Here is a 17,100-nt window from a genome sequence, read left to right as displayed (position 1 = left end):
GTTGCCAACGAGGACAGGGGTGGGGAAAGGGGAAAATAGGTGAAAGGGATTGAGAGTTACAGAGGAAAAGATCTCTGTAAACAGAGCACAACCTCAGGCATTATTACCCTTATTTAGCGAACTCTCACCTCTCCAATAGTGCCAGTTATCAGGAGAAAAGCACAATTCCACTCTAAGCTACTGAGGGAAGTAAACCTGTGTTTTCTTAGTAACAATCCACAGCAAACTTAGTAGATAAACTGCCTCGTATATGTGAATGTTCACTTTCCGCCTGTCTGAATTATCAGAAGCCAAGTGTTCCTGGTATTCACTGCGGATTCTTGTACAATCTTCAGGCTGAACACTTGATGCCCCACTTTTGGGTAGTGTTTGCCAAAACACGGAGTAAATATCGTAATCACCTCAATTATTCTTCATGGCTTAGACAGGCATTAAAAAATATTCAATCACATTGCGAGAAACTGAAGTGCTCTTCAATTTCAAACTAAATTCTTTCTCAAGCCTTCTGAATACGTCAAGAAGAAGGTCTCAGCTAAAAGCTAGTCTTTCCCATCTTTCCAACATTTTGTAATAGACGGTCCAGCCCACAGGTTCAGTTTTCTGCAGACTACTGTAGTATCCAACTCCAATAGTTGTTTATTATTATGGTTGCTGTCTGTTTATGGTATGAAATATTAATTTTCTATTTATGGGGTTGAAATTAAGTTGTCTTTTGAAATAAATTGTGTTAAGTAAAACAGTGATTTGACTTAGAGAAAAATATTCAGTAAATGATAGCGTAGGTAGAACATAGGGCAACTGTCACCAAGGAGGGGCCAAAGTTTGGGAAACACTACTTTAAGAGATATTCCTGCATAATATCTAGGAGATGCCAGTCTCTAGAACAGCTGCCCTTGTTTCCATGTATTTTGTGAAGGAAAATTTAGCAAAGTAGTGATGCATCTTGTTAAATTTTGAAACCTTTTTGAGAAGTAATGGCGAGGATGGGAAGAAGATGATAATCTTTATTGAGCGTTTCTTTGCTAAATGGTTTTCACACGTGCTCATTTGTTTCTCATAACAACTTTGAAAAATTAGTATTAATCTGCACATTCAGGTTTAGGTCTGAGCTTCACTCCTTCCTTCTGACTACCCTGCTGAGATAGTAAATCTTGTGTGCCAACTGCAGCAGGTATGGTAAGGGCGAAGAATGTGAGGTAGAGATGACTGTGTGGAAAAGCATGAAGTTTGGAGTTATGGTTTACCTGAGTCTGAATCCTAGATATGTACACTGCTGAGCCTCACTACACCACTTACTGTGTTATTTACTGTGTGCAAACTTTTTCTGAGCCATTTTCTTTTAACCTATAAAATGTAGAAAATTATAACTAGCTTAGGAATTGTTGGAAGGACTGAGTGAAATAAGAGGTAAAGCATTTAGCACAGTACTTGGTAAGTAAGCAGTTACTCAATGTTAGCTCCCTTGTTCTAGTTTTTGGAAAAGATCCTAGATGTTCTCCATGTCAGTTGAGACTGAATGTAGTTATCAGATACACATATAAAATGGAAAAGTGACTCTCTCTGCCTATGAACAAATATCTGATTCATTCTCTAGCCCTCACCCCACCACAAGAGAATAATTAAGGATGAGAGATAGAGTTATCATTCGGTCACATCTATTCACAAGTTAATAAATCAAATGCATTTTACCTTTTCTTTTTTCTCCTTTCCTGTGTCCACAAAAAGTATTTGCCTTTATAAAAGATCTGAAGTAAGGCTTCCCGTGTGATAAAAATTTGGTTCCTTTCATTGTATAAGGAAATATTAAATACATAAATACATTTATTTTAATCTGTTTTACTAGTGTATTTCATCAAAAATAGCATATGTTTTTCTGTATTGGCTACTGATAGCTGTTAAAAACAAGGTCAGGAATGCCATTCAGACATTTATAGTTCTGAAAAAAGAACTCTAAAATATCATCCCAACATATTCTGTTATAAAAATGGCTCTTACCTCCCTTTTCCCTTTCACCCAAATCTTCAAAGATCCTGTCAGACTTTCTTAGGTTATATGAACTTACTTCCTATGATGGATAATAAAAATAAAAAGTTTTTTTTGATAAGGGTCAATGCAAATCTTCATGAATAAATTATCTGAAAAACAAACAGGTTTCTAGAGGGGAGGAGGGTAGGGGGATGGGTTAGCCTGGTGATGGGTATTAAAGAGGGCACGTTCTGCATGGAGCACTGGGTGTTAAACGCAAACAATGAATCATGGAACACTACATCAAAAACTAATGATGTAATGTATGGTGATTAACATAACAATAAAAAGAAAAAAATTATATATAGAAAAGCACTTAGAAAATTCACCAGAAAGGATTAATATTTTCATTTATTTTCAGAAATAAAGAGTTTGAAGAAGCTGTTGATTTCTTCACCTGGGCTCTTAAAATTAATCCCTGTTTTCTGGATGCTTACGTTGGAAGGGGAAATTCTTACATGGAATATGGTCATGAGAAAGCCACCAAACAAGCGCAGAAGGACTTTCTGAAAGCGTTGCACATTAATCCAACATATGTAAAAGCCAGAATTAGCCTAGGCTATAATTTGCAGGTAATGTTATATAACAACATGTTAACCCATAAAAGCATCTTTTGGACAAGGGAAAGAATATATTTAGCCCTTTACTGGTGATTGGGATATATGTTATTTCTTTGGTCATGTATATTTTACCTTTCCCTTACTATCAGTATCCAGAGCAGAGCTTCTGCAGGGGTTTATTAGTTACAGGGAGCTTACCTGTGGACCACACCCAGGGACCTGGCATACTAGTGAGATGTGGACCCTTTGAACCTGAGTTTCCTTAATGTGTGTACCCCGCCTTACCTTACCCCCACTCTTACATACAACTTTTGAAATTTGCCTGATGAGTTTCACATATAAGAACGTGGCTAATGTTTGTTTCACTAACTTATACTTGGGCCCCATAGGTATTGTCCTGTTGAATTAATGACAAGCTAGAGAGAATAAACAGTGTACAAAAGTTTTGAAGTGGACTTTAGTCACGCAGTGGATCAGACAACCACTGTATAGGGATTTAGGTCATCTTCCAAAGGGCAATGAGCCCATACTGGGAAGGCAAGAGACCAGGTGTTTGTCTTTTCAGCAAGATGGGAGAGTGTTACTCTGTCTGTTACCAAGCAGGTCTCTGAGTGATTTCTGGAACACTCTGACATAACCCATGCACTCACCAACCTATTTGTACTAATAAATATGTAGTGACATTCTTGGAATACAGTGCCAAGTATGCTATATTTTCCATGAAGAGGAACTGAATGATTTTAAATTTTCTTCTTTTTTTTTAATATTCAAGATTTTAGAGAATAGGCAAAAAATGTGTTCATATTACCATAATCTGCAGAAATTCTTATTAATAATCTGCAATTAAAGTTGATTTTTAAAAATTTGAAAATGAGTTTGGCTGCTCTAATAATATTAATAACATTGGAGGTGATTGTTAGGATTGGTGGTTATAGTGGGGTATGCCCAAGAACTCATTAATAAGGGAAATAAGATTTCCCTTTGAGACTAAATTAGCCATCATTGGATCACAGTAGAAATTTCCAAAGTCAACTTGAAGAGACAGGATGACTCCCAAGGCAGAGAGAGCTGACTGCAATACAATGAAATGTGTTAGCATCATCATTCATTGCATTCAGTAGGCATTTTACTGAGCCCCTAATATAGGAGAAGAAATGCTCTAGGCCTAGGGATACAGCAGTGAACCAAATATACTTGATTCTTCTATAGAGTTTACTACCTAATAGAGAGATGAGTATCAAGCAACCATAGGAAAAGTTATTTAATTATACTCATGATACAAAGGAAAAGGATGGGTTTTAGGACAGCTTATAACAAGGAAACCTAGATTTGTTTAAGGGGTAAGAGAGGAATTTTTGAGAAATTAACATTTAAATTGAGTGTGAAAGACTAGTAATCAGTCAGAGTTAAGAGCTGAAGCTAGGACATAGTGAACAACACTTTAGGAAGTCTTGTGAAAGAGACAGAGGGCCCAAGTGGATGGAGTGTAATGATAGGAAGTGAGTGTTGTAGGACAGGCTAGAGAATTGGAAAGTGACTGGAGGTGAAGGCCTTGCAGGCCAGTTATAAATGTTAATATAATTAACCAAAGCAACGACATCAGATTTTTGTTTTATGAAGAGCTTACTTGATATGTATCAACCTGAAAGAAGACTGAGAAACACATCAGTAGGAAGAAGGATTGAATCAGGAAAGAAAGGACTGAGAAAAGAGAGAGAGAGCTTCATCCAAGTTCTGCCCAAGGGAAAGAGTAACCATTTGTTCAAAAAATACTTAACAGATTTTCCTACTATGTGCCTCGCACTAGCGATACCGAGGTTAGCTAAAACAGATTTCAGGAACAGATGACAGATAGCCCACTGTGAGGCTGTTTGCAGCTTAATATTCTTATATTCCTTGTTTCTCCAATGAATTTGTTATGCCAGTGTTGATTTTCACATAATTTGCCCAGAGGGAGAAGATTTGCCAGTTAAGGAACAGTGTGTAGTTATCTCATTAGTTTTATGCAAGAGTCACTGGGCTCAGTTTGGTTAGTGTGAGTCAGCTTCTCAGCTTCTGAGATTCTGGCAAGTTGGATTTTTAGCCTATGCAAATAAAGGACAGACTCTGGACTCAGTGGATTTATCAACTCACCACCTTACACTGATGAGGTATTTAGTTGCTAGCTGGTCTTCTCTACGAAATATTCAGATACCTTTCAATTAACAGTGCCCCTCTCCTAACTTTTTTCTTGTTTTCCAGTTGGTGCTAAGGTTTGTATAAACAAAAACTTGGTAGATTTGAATGCATTTTCCGTGGAATATGTATAAATGACCCTAAAATTCCAGATGCCGGTACAATTTATCAAAATAGGTCTCACATTATTAGTTTGTTCTATTTATTCAACACATTTATTTTATTATGTTCATTATATATATATATATATATATATATATATATATATATATATATATATATATTATGTATAACTGAAGATTCATTGCCAGGCAATAAATACAATCTCTGCCTGTGTGTGTGGAGTTCAGTATAAACTTTGTGGTGATGATTGTCAGAAGCATTGGTGTTTCATATGGTGGCCATGATTTTATGTTGTCCAAGACTGGCATAGGAGATGACTCTGACAATTAGATTTATTTTAATTAATTAAAATGTTAGCATAAATACTCAGAGGTAATTGAGTCAATTGAATGCACTTAGAGTACAGTCTATTTCCTTGTTTAAAATAGCTTAGATTTAGCACAATATAAATTTACCCTTACTAAAGGCTTTATTTGATTAAGTTAGAACCATAAACATTTGTCATGTTATGGACAATTTCCTACTTCAAGTAAATGAAAAATTTTTTTAGGCCAGAGGAAAATTCCAGAAAGCTTGGAATCACTTTACCATTGCCACAGAAGTTGATCCAAAATGCTACTTAGCCTATGAGGGAAGAGCTGTGGTCTGTCTTCAGATGGGTGATAATTTTGCTGCAATTCAAGATATTAATGCTGCCATAAAGGTAAAAATCCACTTAGATGATATTATCATTAGCATCAATTAATGAATAGTGTCATGTAACTTCTCTGTAACTTTTTTTTTTTTTTAAGATTTTATTTATTTATTTGACAGAGAGAGGGCACACAAGCAGGGGGAGTGGGAGAGGGAGAAGCAGGCTTCCCGCTGAGCAGGGAGCCCGATGTGGGGCTGAATCCCAGGACCCTGGGATCATAACCTGAGCCGAAGGCAGACGCTTAACGACTGAGCCACCCAGGTGCCCCTCTCTGTAACTTTTTAAAGTAACTTGTAGGGAAAATAATATATATATTTTTTTTTCCTAAGAGATTCCTAAAGAGTTTTTATGGCTTGCCAATTTTATAACTGAAGTACATTTAAAATCCAAAGTACAAACTCATGATAAATGTTGATTCCTTTCAGTAAACGCAATTTATAGTTTCATGGGACATCAATATTATTTTGTCATAAAAAATGAATGCAAAACATAAAAAAATGTTCTGGGTTTAAAGGAACTAAAGAAAGAACAACACAAATCCCCAGATTCTTCTATAGTGAAATGGCAAATAAAACCCTCAGGTTTTGTATACAGTGACAGAAAATGCTCTCTTATAGCTTTTGGATTCTGTTTCTGTAGAAATGGGCAGACTTTGTAAACTTTGAGATGTGAAAAAAGGAAAGAACTGAAAGATAATTGCTACTACCTGGACAAATAAGCATGTTAACTATTTAATTTATTCTCCAGTGTAACGGAGTCAAACAAATAAGCTTCCTGCCAACCATGTCTATCCTTTGGAAAGGAACTGGGTAAAGCACTAAGATTATTTTTTTATTGCGACCAAATCAACGAAGGGTTGACACTGAATCAACTTCATACAGAGTCCTTTCTCAAAATATTTGCTCTAATGGGGTTTCACCTGCACTATAAAATTACTCATTTCCCACAAGTAGATTTCATAACATTCATTTTTACAGACATGAAATTGGAGATACATACTGTTCTCAGATGCTAAATACTCATACTATTATATTGCAGATCAATACTACAGCAGAATTCTTAACAAATCGTGGTGTGATTCACGAGTTTATGGGTCAACAACAGAATGCAATGAAAGACTATCAAGCAGCAATTTCTCTAAACCCCACGTATTCACTGGCTTACTTTAATGCAGGAAATATCTATTTTCACCATCGGCAGTTTTCTCAGGTAATGAGTTTTCCTTAACATTTTATTTTTGACACTAAATGCTTTCTTTGTTATATAGAATTTCAAAAAGCAATCCTTACATCATAGGCTAATCATTCATTAGCTCTCTTCAAAAAAGTTCTTTCATAAGAATCTTTGTAATTATTTATTACATGTTCACATCTCTATGGATTTATTCTCCTCATTATCATCAACCATTCAACACTTGTCCAGTAAACATTGTTCTGGACTTTCCCGAAGTGTGGATCATTGCCTTGCTGTCCATTATTGCCAGCTTCTGGCCTAGAATCCTCTCTCTGCCCCCACTTAGACAAATCTCAGACTTCCTTCAAGACTCTTTTACATTGATGTGATTATCTAACTCATCTTAATTGCTACCTTTCCTAAATTTTAGTCACATGAGCATTTGACTGGGAGTGAGGCGATAAGGATGTCAGTTCTGGTTTTATAACATCTTAATCATTTTAGAATGTCTGAAATGAAAGTATTGGGTTATTAGATGGTATTTTTTTATATTTTGAATTTATTTTATTTGCACTGTAATGCACTTACATAATTCAAACTCAATTTTAACTTTTTATTTATATTCACTCTTTTGTTCTTTATCTTCAACTTATCTTGTTCTTTGCCTGTCTCTGAGTCAGAAGTTTCACTTATTGTCACCCTTTAATTTATACTGTGATGAGTTGTCAAGGTTAGGCCATTTCCCTAAGTACTGCTTCTAGCAGTATCCTATGTATTTCGGTCTGTAATTTTTTTTCTTTCCTAAAACGTTACACCTGAAATGTTATTTCCCCTTGGACTAAAGAATAAATTAATAGGACACTTAAAATGTCCAGGTGGAAGGGCTTTATATTTTCTAATTTTGGAGTTTATTGAGTTTTAATGTGGTCTTGTATATGCCAACTTAAAAAAAAATACTCCAGGAACGTTTTCAAAAAAGAATTTCTGGGCGCCTGGGTGGCTCAGTCATTAAGCGTCTGCCTTCGGCTCAGGTCATGATCCCAGGGTCCTGGGATCGAGCCCCACATCGGGCTCCCTGCTCCGCGGGAGGCCTGCTTCTCCCTCTCCCACTCCTCCTGCTTGTGTTCCTGCTCTCGCTGTGTCTCTCTGTCAAATAAATAAATGAAATCTTAAAAAAAACAAACAAACAACTGTTTTAAAAAAAAGAATTTCTACTATAAGGATATAGAGTTAAAAATATCCATATAAGATCTATCTTATAAGTTATGTTTTTAATTTAGCCTATAGCCGCACTTGTTTTTCATTTGGTTTATTTTGGAGTGAGAAAGGTGTAAGTACCTTAAAATTAGTGTTTTCTTTACATCTCTTGTAATTTCTACTTTATGAAAATTGCTGCCACATTATTATTTTATACAGATATTCATACGCATTACATATGCATTGTGAATGCATTTCAAATTCTCTCTGTTTCTTTAAAATGATCTTAGGAATAAATTCTGATATGAAGATCGTAACCTCTGATTTCATTTGGTTTTCCTTTTGCCTGGTATTCCTTTGCCCTTCTCTTTATTTTCAATGTTCAGAATCCTTTATTTCAGGTTTGTGTCTCTTTTATACAGCATAGAGTTAGATTTTGCTTTAGATAGCAATTTGAAAATACTTTTTAATAATAATGATAATAAAATTTTGGCATGGTTGATCTTAGTTCTGTTATTTAATGTCACATTTCCTTTGTACATGTATTTGGTATATTTTATTCTGTGGCCTACTTTAATTATTTTCAAAGGTAAGTAGGTTTATAGTTTTGCTTTAGTGATTACCTTTATAAAAATACCTTTATACTCTTAGTTCCTTATTTCTTTAGTTTCTCTATTACGAACAACAATAAAATTGCCATTTAATCTCTTCTTCCCTTACTCTTCCCTCTCATCCATTTGTTTTTAGTTAATAGTATTCTTTTTTTAAAAAAATTATATTTTTATTCTTAAATATGTATAAGCTTACAGTGTCAGCTGGTGCCAGCCTTCTACTCTGTCTCTATTCTCCCATTTTGTTGTGAGTTTCATTATTCCTCCCCTGCCAAAGGGCTTAATATTTGCAAACTATTTTGTTACCCTTATTTCACATTTTAGTCTTAGTTCTCCAGTTAAGTATATTCAGTTCTCATCACCAGGCTTTTTGCCAAAGTTTCCCTCCCGACCACTCATTTCTTAGTTGCCTGAAATTGGTCTTCTAGCAGAGTCCTGAGAAAGGGCTCATGAGAACAATATTCCTTGAATTTTTTTTATGTTCATAGCTGTTTGCCTGCAGTGTTTACAACTTAAGGCAGCTTGTCTGGGTTTAAAATTCTGAGTCACTTTTTCTTTCCTTGAGTGTCTTAAGTGTTGTTTCCCTATTTTCTGGATTTGTATGTTGGTGTCAAAAATGATCTTTTTGATGGAAACCTGATTTTCATTATTTTATCAGTGACTTTTTTGGTCAAGATAACCAAAGATTTCTTTTTTTAAGTAAAAAGTTTTGCCAAGATATGTCTCAGAGTTGACCATTTGGAGTCAGTTTTAAAGTACACAGTGTGCATTTTCATTATGTAGATTTCAGAAAAGTTTTGTTGAATTTAGTATAAAAATTTTTTTGTTTCATTATTCATTGGGAATAAATGCCAATTATTATATATAAGATGCCCTTTGACTTCTATATACCAATTATTTTTTCTCATGTTTTATATCTTAGTTTTTGTTTCATTTTCTTTGCCTTTTTCACATTTCTCTTCTAAATCTTTCCTGTGTCCTCTGAAATCTCTATCATCCCCTGTGGACCTTATAGATCAGGTTTTTAAAAAATAAATTTTTTTTTCCTAGTGTCATCTCATTTCCATGTCTTACCTTCCTGGCTGCCTCATTTCTGAGATCCTTCATTTCTGGTTTATTTTTTCTTAAATGCAATTCTCCCTTAGCAATTTTTTTCTAGTTCATTTTGAAATGTTATGTTATAATTTTTATCTGTGTTGTAGCAATACTTTTTTATCTGGTGAGTTTTTGTTATCTTTCTAAAAATTAAGCTATCATTTCTCATCCTTGTTTTTATTACAAAGGCGGGCAAATTACTTTTCTGTTATTCACATTTGGATGAGATAAATTTTGTTCCTTGACTAATAGCAGAGATTCTTATGGGAAGCAGGGTGATGAGCCATGGTAACTATCCAAGTTGCTCTCCCTTTGATGCTATGGCAAAGGACTTTCCAAAATGTCCTTTCTAGCCTAGCTAGTCTGAGAAGGCTTCTACCACAAGCTCTGTGTTTCTCACAAGTTTTCACAACCCTTGCCTTCTAAGATGATATACTCATTGTATTTTATTTTTAAGATTTTATTTATTTATTGGGCAGAGAGAGAGAGAGAGAGAGAGCACAAGCAGGGAGAGCAGCAGAGGGAGAGGGAGAAGCAGGCTCCCCGCTGAGCCCCGATATGGGGCTCAATCCCAGGACCCTGGGATCATGACCGGAGCCGAAGGCAGACGCTTAACCGACTGAGCCACCCAGGAGCCTCTGACATACTCATTTTAAAATGTTTTTATTGCTTGCATTTTCCAAGACCTGTAACCTCTGTGTTCTCTTGTGCCTCCTAATACTGCCACCATATCCCTTAATGAAATGATCATTGGGTCATCTTTATGTACCGAGAGGCTATGGTTCTTGTCTCTATTTTGCCGGAAAAGTTCAGCAAATACTTCCTTATACCACTTAGTTCTTCATTCCTTCAATCTCCATATATTTATGATGTACCTGCCACGTATGAGGCATTAATAATACCCTGAGGATGCGGAGCTAAACAAGATAAGAAAGGCTTTTTTTTCTGATGGAACTTACTTTTTATTGGAGGAAGAAATAGAAAATAAACAAGAAAATATTAGTAGTGATGAACATCGAATACAGTCTCACATAAGCATTATTCTATCAGTCTGAACACATGCGTGGGACTCTAGGAGATTGAGAGTGCCTGGGTAGGTAAGAGAGAAGGGGTTTAAGGAGCAAGCTCTGGGGGAACACCAATGTTTAAGAGTGAAGCAGAGAGGAGATGTCAGAGAGTAGGCCGAGACGAGAGCATCCAGCCAGGGTGATGGGAAGAAAAACAGCAGAGTCTGATAACATCTTGAGAATCATGTGCTTTAAGAAGGGAAAAGTGTCCTGAGTCAAACGCTGTTGGGAAAGGTCAAGGAAGAGGAGCTTGGAGGAAGTCCCTGATGATTTTGGCAAGAACATTGTTGCGGCAGCGGTGAGACAGAGCCTTGAGTAGGTAAGGGTTGTGGAGGAAATGTGAGCTGAAGAATTAGAGCAGTTCAACTGGTTCAGGAAGTTCTGTGACAAGAAGTAGTGAAATGAGAAGTAGTGAAATGAGGTAGAGTGCGGTAAGAAGTTCTCTTTATTTTGTAAATATGAAGGATAGTGATTCATGCTCCTATGTTAATAAAAAATGCAGTAGAAAAGAAGAAATTGTTGGGGCAGGAGAAAGTGGCAGAAATAATTAGGATCGAAACTTTTGAGAACTGAGGTTAAAGTTTGGAAGCTGATGGAGTGGCCTTTGAAGGGAGCAGGACACACCATGGATTATGTCGTGAGGGAAGGCAGAGAGTTGGGGCACAGTTGAATGCAGACAGGCAGACTTTGACAAGTAGGTATTTCTACTTATTGACTATATTTTCTCTATGGGATATGAGTATCAGTTATCAGTAAGAGTGGTGTGGACGCTTAAAAAGGGGGGCGGGGTGGCTAGGAGTTCTGAGGAGAAAAGAGAAAATGTGAAATAACTGTTACAGAGAGTAGGGTGAGCGTACTGGGGAAGTGTAGTAACCAGACAACATTAAGCTCTCATTTTAGGTTCATGGTTATGATATCGGCGGTAACCATATCTTTCTCTTCCTCACTTCTTTCATCCATCAGTCATCTAATCCTGTCAGTTTTGTGTCTTGATTTTTTTCTCAGATACGGCCCTCCATTCTGTACTACTGTCATTGCCTTGGTTTAGTGCTTACTCTTTCCCAGCTTAGATCATGCCCTTAGGCAGCGAGCCCTGTGATGAGCTTAGTTGACCTCAGTAGTGAAGCTAAATGATGGGACAGAGAATTATCAAAGGTACAATTCTATAAGGCATGAATGAGATTGTTGCAGCTCAGACCCTGGTGGACTGTTGGCAGGCTAATGTTTTCCCAGGTGGACAAGCCAGGGTCAATTGCCTTAAACTTCATCAGTCTTAGACCATCTCTGGTTGGGTCCTAGCAATGTTTCTCTGCATTGTGGAGTTAGTTAATGAGATAAAGACAAATAATATTCCCAGGTCAGTTTTTTGTTCCCATAAATGTTTAAAACCCATATGAGAGGGAGACTCTCACCTTTTAAACTTGTCCTTAATAACTCCATGGGCATCATGTATAAAACTGGTTAGATTTAAAGTGTATTTGAATTTTGATCTTTCTTTCTTTTTCTTTCTTTCTTTCTTTCTTTCTTTTTCTTTCTTTCTTTCTTTCTTTCTTTCTTTCTTCTTTCTTTCTTCTTTTTCTTGTGTGGCTCTATTTCCCTGGAACTGGGGACACATTAGCTGGGCAAATATTTCATCTAAAATGTGTTCTGTCCTCTCTGTCTTGATATATACCGGATGCTTGGGCTTCACAGTGCACATGCCCTCCAGAGTTAAGCCGACTTTGCAAGTAGTTATGCAGCTATGCTATATTTTAGTATGCTCGAGGTCTCTTTGTGGAGGAAATGGCTTCTGTTCCCTGCTCCCCACCTCCTCAACCTTTGTTTCTAACTGTCCTGGAAGGAAGATTTAGGGGCAGGAAGAAGGGTCCCTCAATAGATCAAATAATCTCTAGAAGGTTCAAATTTAGATATGTTCTGGTTTCTTTTATCATTAGTTAGTGACTTAATAGTTTTAAATCACTTTTGGATGAGCTACATGCATGCATCATGAACTATGGGTGACTTTAAAAAAATAACTGGATCTGTTTTTTAATTAATTACAGATATTAAGGCATTAGACCAATTGTTAAAAAATCAAGGCCATCATTGTGGTAGGTGTCTTTGGCCTTCAATTGTTTCATAGCCATTACTCCTATACTTCAAGTTACTTCATTAAATGGATAGGATTTTATTTTCTAAGCAATATATTTTAGAAGCCGTAATAGAAAGTTATATTATTCACAGTTAAGCATATTATTGTGTGTTACTGAATTCTTTTATCTTAGCTGAGGTAAGCATTGGCTCCTACCTGATTGAAGTATTCTTTTGTGATACAGAATAGTGTGGCCTTTATTGATCATTTACTGGTTAACTAAAATGAAACCTAAATTACTTTTTGAAGAAAGTCTTGGCCCTGCTTGGAGTCATTTCCTTGCCTCATTTCTGATGATCTGGTGATTCTGATCATCCAGCCTTCTGTTCGGGAGTGAATTCTCTTTAAGCTCTTCACAGAAGGATGTCAATTCTGCCACCCTCTTAACAGATTCTTCTAATTGCACTTAGCTGCCATACAGAATAGTTCCATCCAAAAATGAGATGGGTTATACAATCTTGATCTAATGCCTCTTGAAAGTCAGAGGGAGCAAAATTCATGGAGAATTGCCTTAGGGCTATGTTGTCTCTCTGTTTATAGACACTGGGAAGAAATGATATATCAATAATAATTGAGGTGAAAATAATTGATATTTTGAATATATATGGATATTTTGTATATACTTTACATATTAACCTCACTTAATCCTAAAAGCAGCATTGGAAGTAGAGTTCTGTTTGTTACTTCCATTTTATAGACAGGAAAACTGGGTACAAAAGTTACTCACCCAAAGACATAGAGATAATGAGTGGTGGAGCCAGGATTTGAACGTAGAAATCTGGCTCCGTGGTTTGAGCTCTTGGCCACCATGCTAGCAGTGTTCCATTTCACTCTTGATGGAAGTGAATTGAAATCAAATCCCTGGGAAACATAAGAGAAAAATAATTCAGTGATGGAAACAGAGAAAATGATCCGAGAGGTAAGAGAAAAACCAGAGAGACACCCTTCCCAAGGACAGAGAATTTTACAAAGGAAGGAGAGATCAAAGTGTCCATGCCACAGAAATGTGCCGAAAGTAAAGAACTAAAAAATGTCCATTGGGCTTAAGGACATCTACAGCCTTAGCAAGAGTGGAATTCACAAAATAGGGGGAGATAGAAGCAAGATTGTGGTGTGTTGGGAAACACTGAATAGTAAAAAATCGGAGAACAACCTGGTCTGGCCCCCAAGGCCTGGCTGCAGAGCCCCAGGGACTAGGGACCCCTGAACAATACCAGAGGAGACAGAAGGAAAGTGCGCTATTTGAAACTCCAGCTACCATTCAGAGGAGGAGATCACTGCAATTTCCTTCCGGTGAATCGCCAATTTCAGGAGACTCCTGGCTGCAAAACCTGAGCCTGACATTCATCCTGAACCACAACCTCAACTCCCAGGCCCGGGGCGGGGCACGCCACAGTATTGTTAAAAATGACTTTTCCTTTAAGTGAAGTAAGTTTTAAAGTAGAAGCCAAATTTGTATCCATCATGGAATTAGAGAAGAGATTCCTATCTTGAGTAGTAGGATGTCTAATCAGCATCTGAAGCTATTTGTGGTGAAAGGACATTTAAAAAAATTCTAACTTACTATTCATCAATATGTTACTAAAACACAATATAAACAGGTTACTGGAAATATATTCATGCGCTGGAATGTCATAGCCACGTCAAAGTGCTGTAAATGTTACTAATGGTTTACTCTTAGTTTCTGTACTTAATCTCTTTACAGAGCTGTAGTAAATGATTTCTTGGGCTGAGACCCCAAAACCAGTCTACAGACCACACTTTGAAGGGTCCTTTCAGCTCGATGACGAGTAGAGAATAATCTAGAGTCTTGGATTTTCTTGACAAGTTGATTTTTTCCCTCTCTTCCTTCTTCATAACTTTCATAGTGTCACTAAGTTTTTATCCCTTTTTGTTATGGTTTAGAGTCTTATTTGGAAAATTCATTTACCTTTTTAGCTTAGATACTCTGCTTTTATATGAAAAATGTTAATTTTCTAACATTTTATCTTGTTATGACCTTCCTTTCTAATTTATATTTTACCTTTTCCTGGTGCTGTATAAGGATGTGGGATTTGAGGGGTAAGTAGTGAAGCATTTTGCCTCAGCAAGGAGTAGTATTTTATCACTACATTATCGAGATTTGTCTACACGTGGTGATAACAAAAAGCAAACTGACTTTTGGCTGGTTTATCATTGTTTTTTACATTGTCTACTGACAATGCACCTCTTTTTTAAAAATTTTATTTATTTATTTGACACAGAGAGAGAGAGAGAGATCACAAGTAGGCAGACAGGCAGGCACAGGCAGAGGGAGAAGCAGGCTCCCTGCTTAGCACGGACCTGGATGCGGGGCTCTATCCCAGGACCCTAGGATCATGACCTGAGCCGAAGGCAGCCGCTTAACCAACTGAGCCACCCAGGAGCCCCATGCCCCTCTTTTTCAACTCTATCTAGGATGAAATGCTTTCATTTCCCCCTTGGCATGCCAATGTCCTTATTTTATTTTATTTTACTTATTTATTTTTTTAGCATTTTTTTATTATGTTATGTTAATCACCATATATTACATCATTAGTTTTTGATGTAGTGTTCCATGATTCATTGTTTGCATATAACACCCAGTGCTCCAAGCAGAACGTGCCCTCTTTAATACCCATCACCAGGCTAACCCATCCTCCCAGCCCCCTCCCCTCTAGAACCCTCAGTTTGTTTCTCAGAGTCTATAGTCTCTCCTGGTTCGTCTCCCCCTCCGATTCCCCCCCTTCATTCTTCCCCTCCTGCTATCTTCTTCTTCTTCTTCTTTTTATTTTTTAACATATAATGTATTATTTGTTCCAGGTGTACAGGTCTGTGATTCATCAGTCTTACACAATTCACAGCGCTCACCATAGCACATACCCTCCCCAATGTCCATCACCCAGCCACCCCATCCCTCCCACCCCCCACCACTCCAGCAACCCTCAGTTTGTTTCCTGAGATTAAGAATTCCTTGCCAATGTCCTTATTTTAAATTAAGAGCAAAAGTGCTTCAGATTGCTATATAGCTGCCAATTAAAATATATTCAAATTATCATCATCTTCACATTTTACAGGCCAGTGACTACTTCTCAATGGCTTTAAAGTTTGATCCAGAAAATGAATGTGCTACCATGAATCGAGCTATTGCCAATACAATATTAGGGAAATACAAAGAAGCAAAAGAAGATTTTGCATATGTGGTTGAAAGCTGTCCCTTCTGGGCTGCAGTATATTTTAACAGAGCACACTTATACTGTTGTTTAAAGCAATATGAACTAGCTGAGGAAGACCTAAGTAAAGGTATTTTTGTTTTATAACTTGGGGGTAAAATCACAGTGGTTGATATGTTTGTTTTTAGACAATAAAAAGAAGAAAATCATCAAGTCTATCTGTCTAGGTAAGCTTACATAAGAATTACTGTTTTTATATAGCATATCTTTAATGCCATCAGTATGGATTCCTTCATGGAATAATTTAAAACGTGGATAAGCTGAGATACAGAAAATCATTAGGGAAACCAGACATAAACAATGCCAGCCTTTCAAGGAGAGACATTGTACTGTGTTCCTCAAGTTAGTTTTCTTAGAGAGATTTAATCTTTTTAATTTTACCAAATAATCACTTGCATTTAAAGAAAAATGCTTCCAAATTAGCAATGCTAAAGTTCTTGTACAATTTTTATTTTTAAAACATGAGACCATTTTCCAGGGTTATCATAAAACATATCTTGAAATGATTTTCTTTTACAGCTCTGTCTTTGAAGCCTGATGATGCTCTAGTATATAAGCTTAGAGCAGAGGTTCGTGGTAAAATAGGTCTGATTGAGGAAGCTGTGGCTGACTATATTCAAGCACTCAACCTTCAAGAATATGCCTCAGTGATATGATTACAGAGACTATGGTTTCTGCAGCAGCCTATACAGTTCTTCTTCCCGAAATTGAAACTTATTTGTTGTTTAAAAGGTTGCACTATCTCCTTCATTATTGCATTCATTATGTTTTGTTATCTATATAACCCTTTAATTCATTTTAACAATATATTTATATTATATATTAATTACAAAGCATCTAGATCACTTTCTGCATATTTGAGAAAGCTAATAACAATTTCTTCATAGGGTGCAGCATTTAAATGGGGATGTTTTTAAAGGAATATTAGCATTTAAAATATTTTCTTTAAGGTAAATTAATTCCTTTTGAAATAATATAATCTTCATGATTATAGAAAAAGTGTCATTGACCTTTTCATC

At 36.5% G+C, this 17,100-nt stretch overlaps 1 protein-coding gene across 2 annotated transcripts in view; it reads left to right on the top strand.

The window, feature by feature from the left end:
* TTC6 (tetratricopeptide repeat domain 6) overlaps nt 1-16,737 on the top strand; it is a 192,799-nt gene extending 176,062 nt beyond the window's left edge. For both annotated transcript variants that reach the window (XM_088025049.1, XM_028103865.1), the window contains 5 exons: nt 2,387-2,597; nt 5,434-5,586; nt 6,616-6,786; nt 15,926-16,151; nt 16,601-16,737. In XM_088025049.1, the coding sequence (XP_087881175.1) occupies nt 2,387-2,597; nt 5,434-5,586; nt 6,616-6,786; nt 15,926-16,151; nt 16,601-16,737 (898 nt within the window). The remainder of the gene's footprint in view (nt 1-2,386; nt 2,598-5,433; nt 5,587-6,615; nt 6,787-15,925; nt 16,152-16,600) is intronic.
* Nucleotides 16,738-17,100: the final 363 nt, after the last annotated feature.

The sequence above is a fragment of the Eumetopias jubatus genome, unplaced genomic scaffold (assembly GCF_037043125.1).
Source record: "Eumetopias jubatus isolate StellerSeaLion01/CBP00866 unplaced genomic scaffold, mEumJub1_p1.0 scaffold_7, whole genome shotgun sequence".
Classification (NCBI taxonomy): Eukaryota; Metazoa; Chordata; class Mammalia; order Carnivora; family Otariidae; genus Eumetopias; species Eumetopias jubatus.
This window is presented reverse-complemented; position numbering and strand designations above follow the sequence as displayed.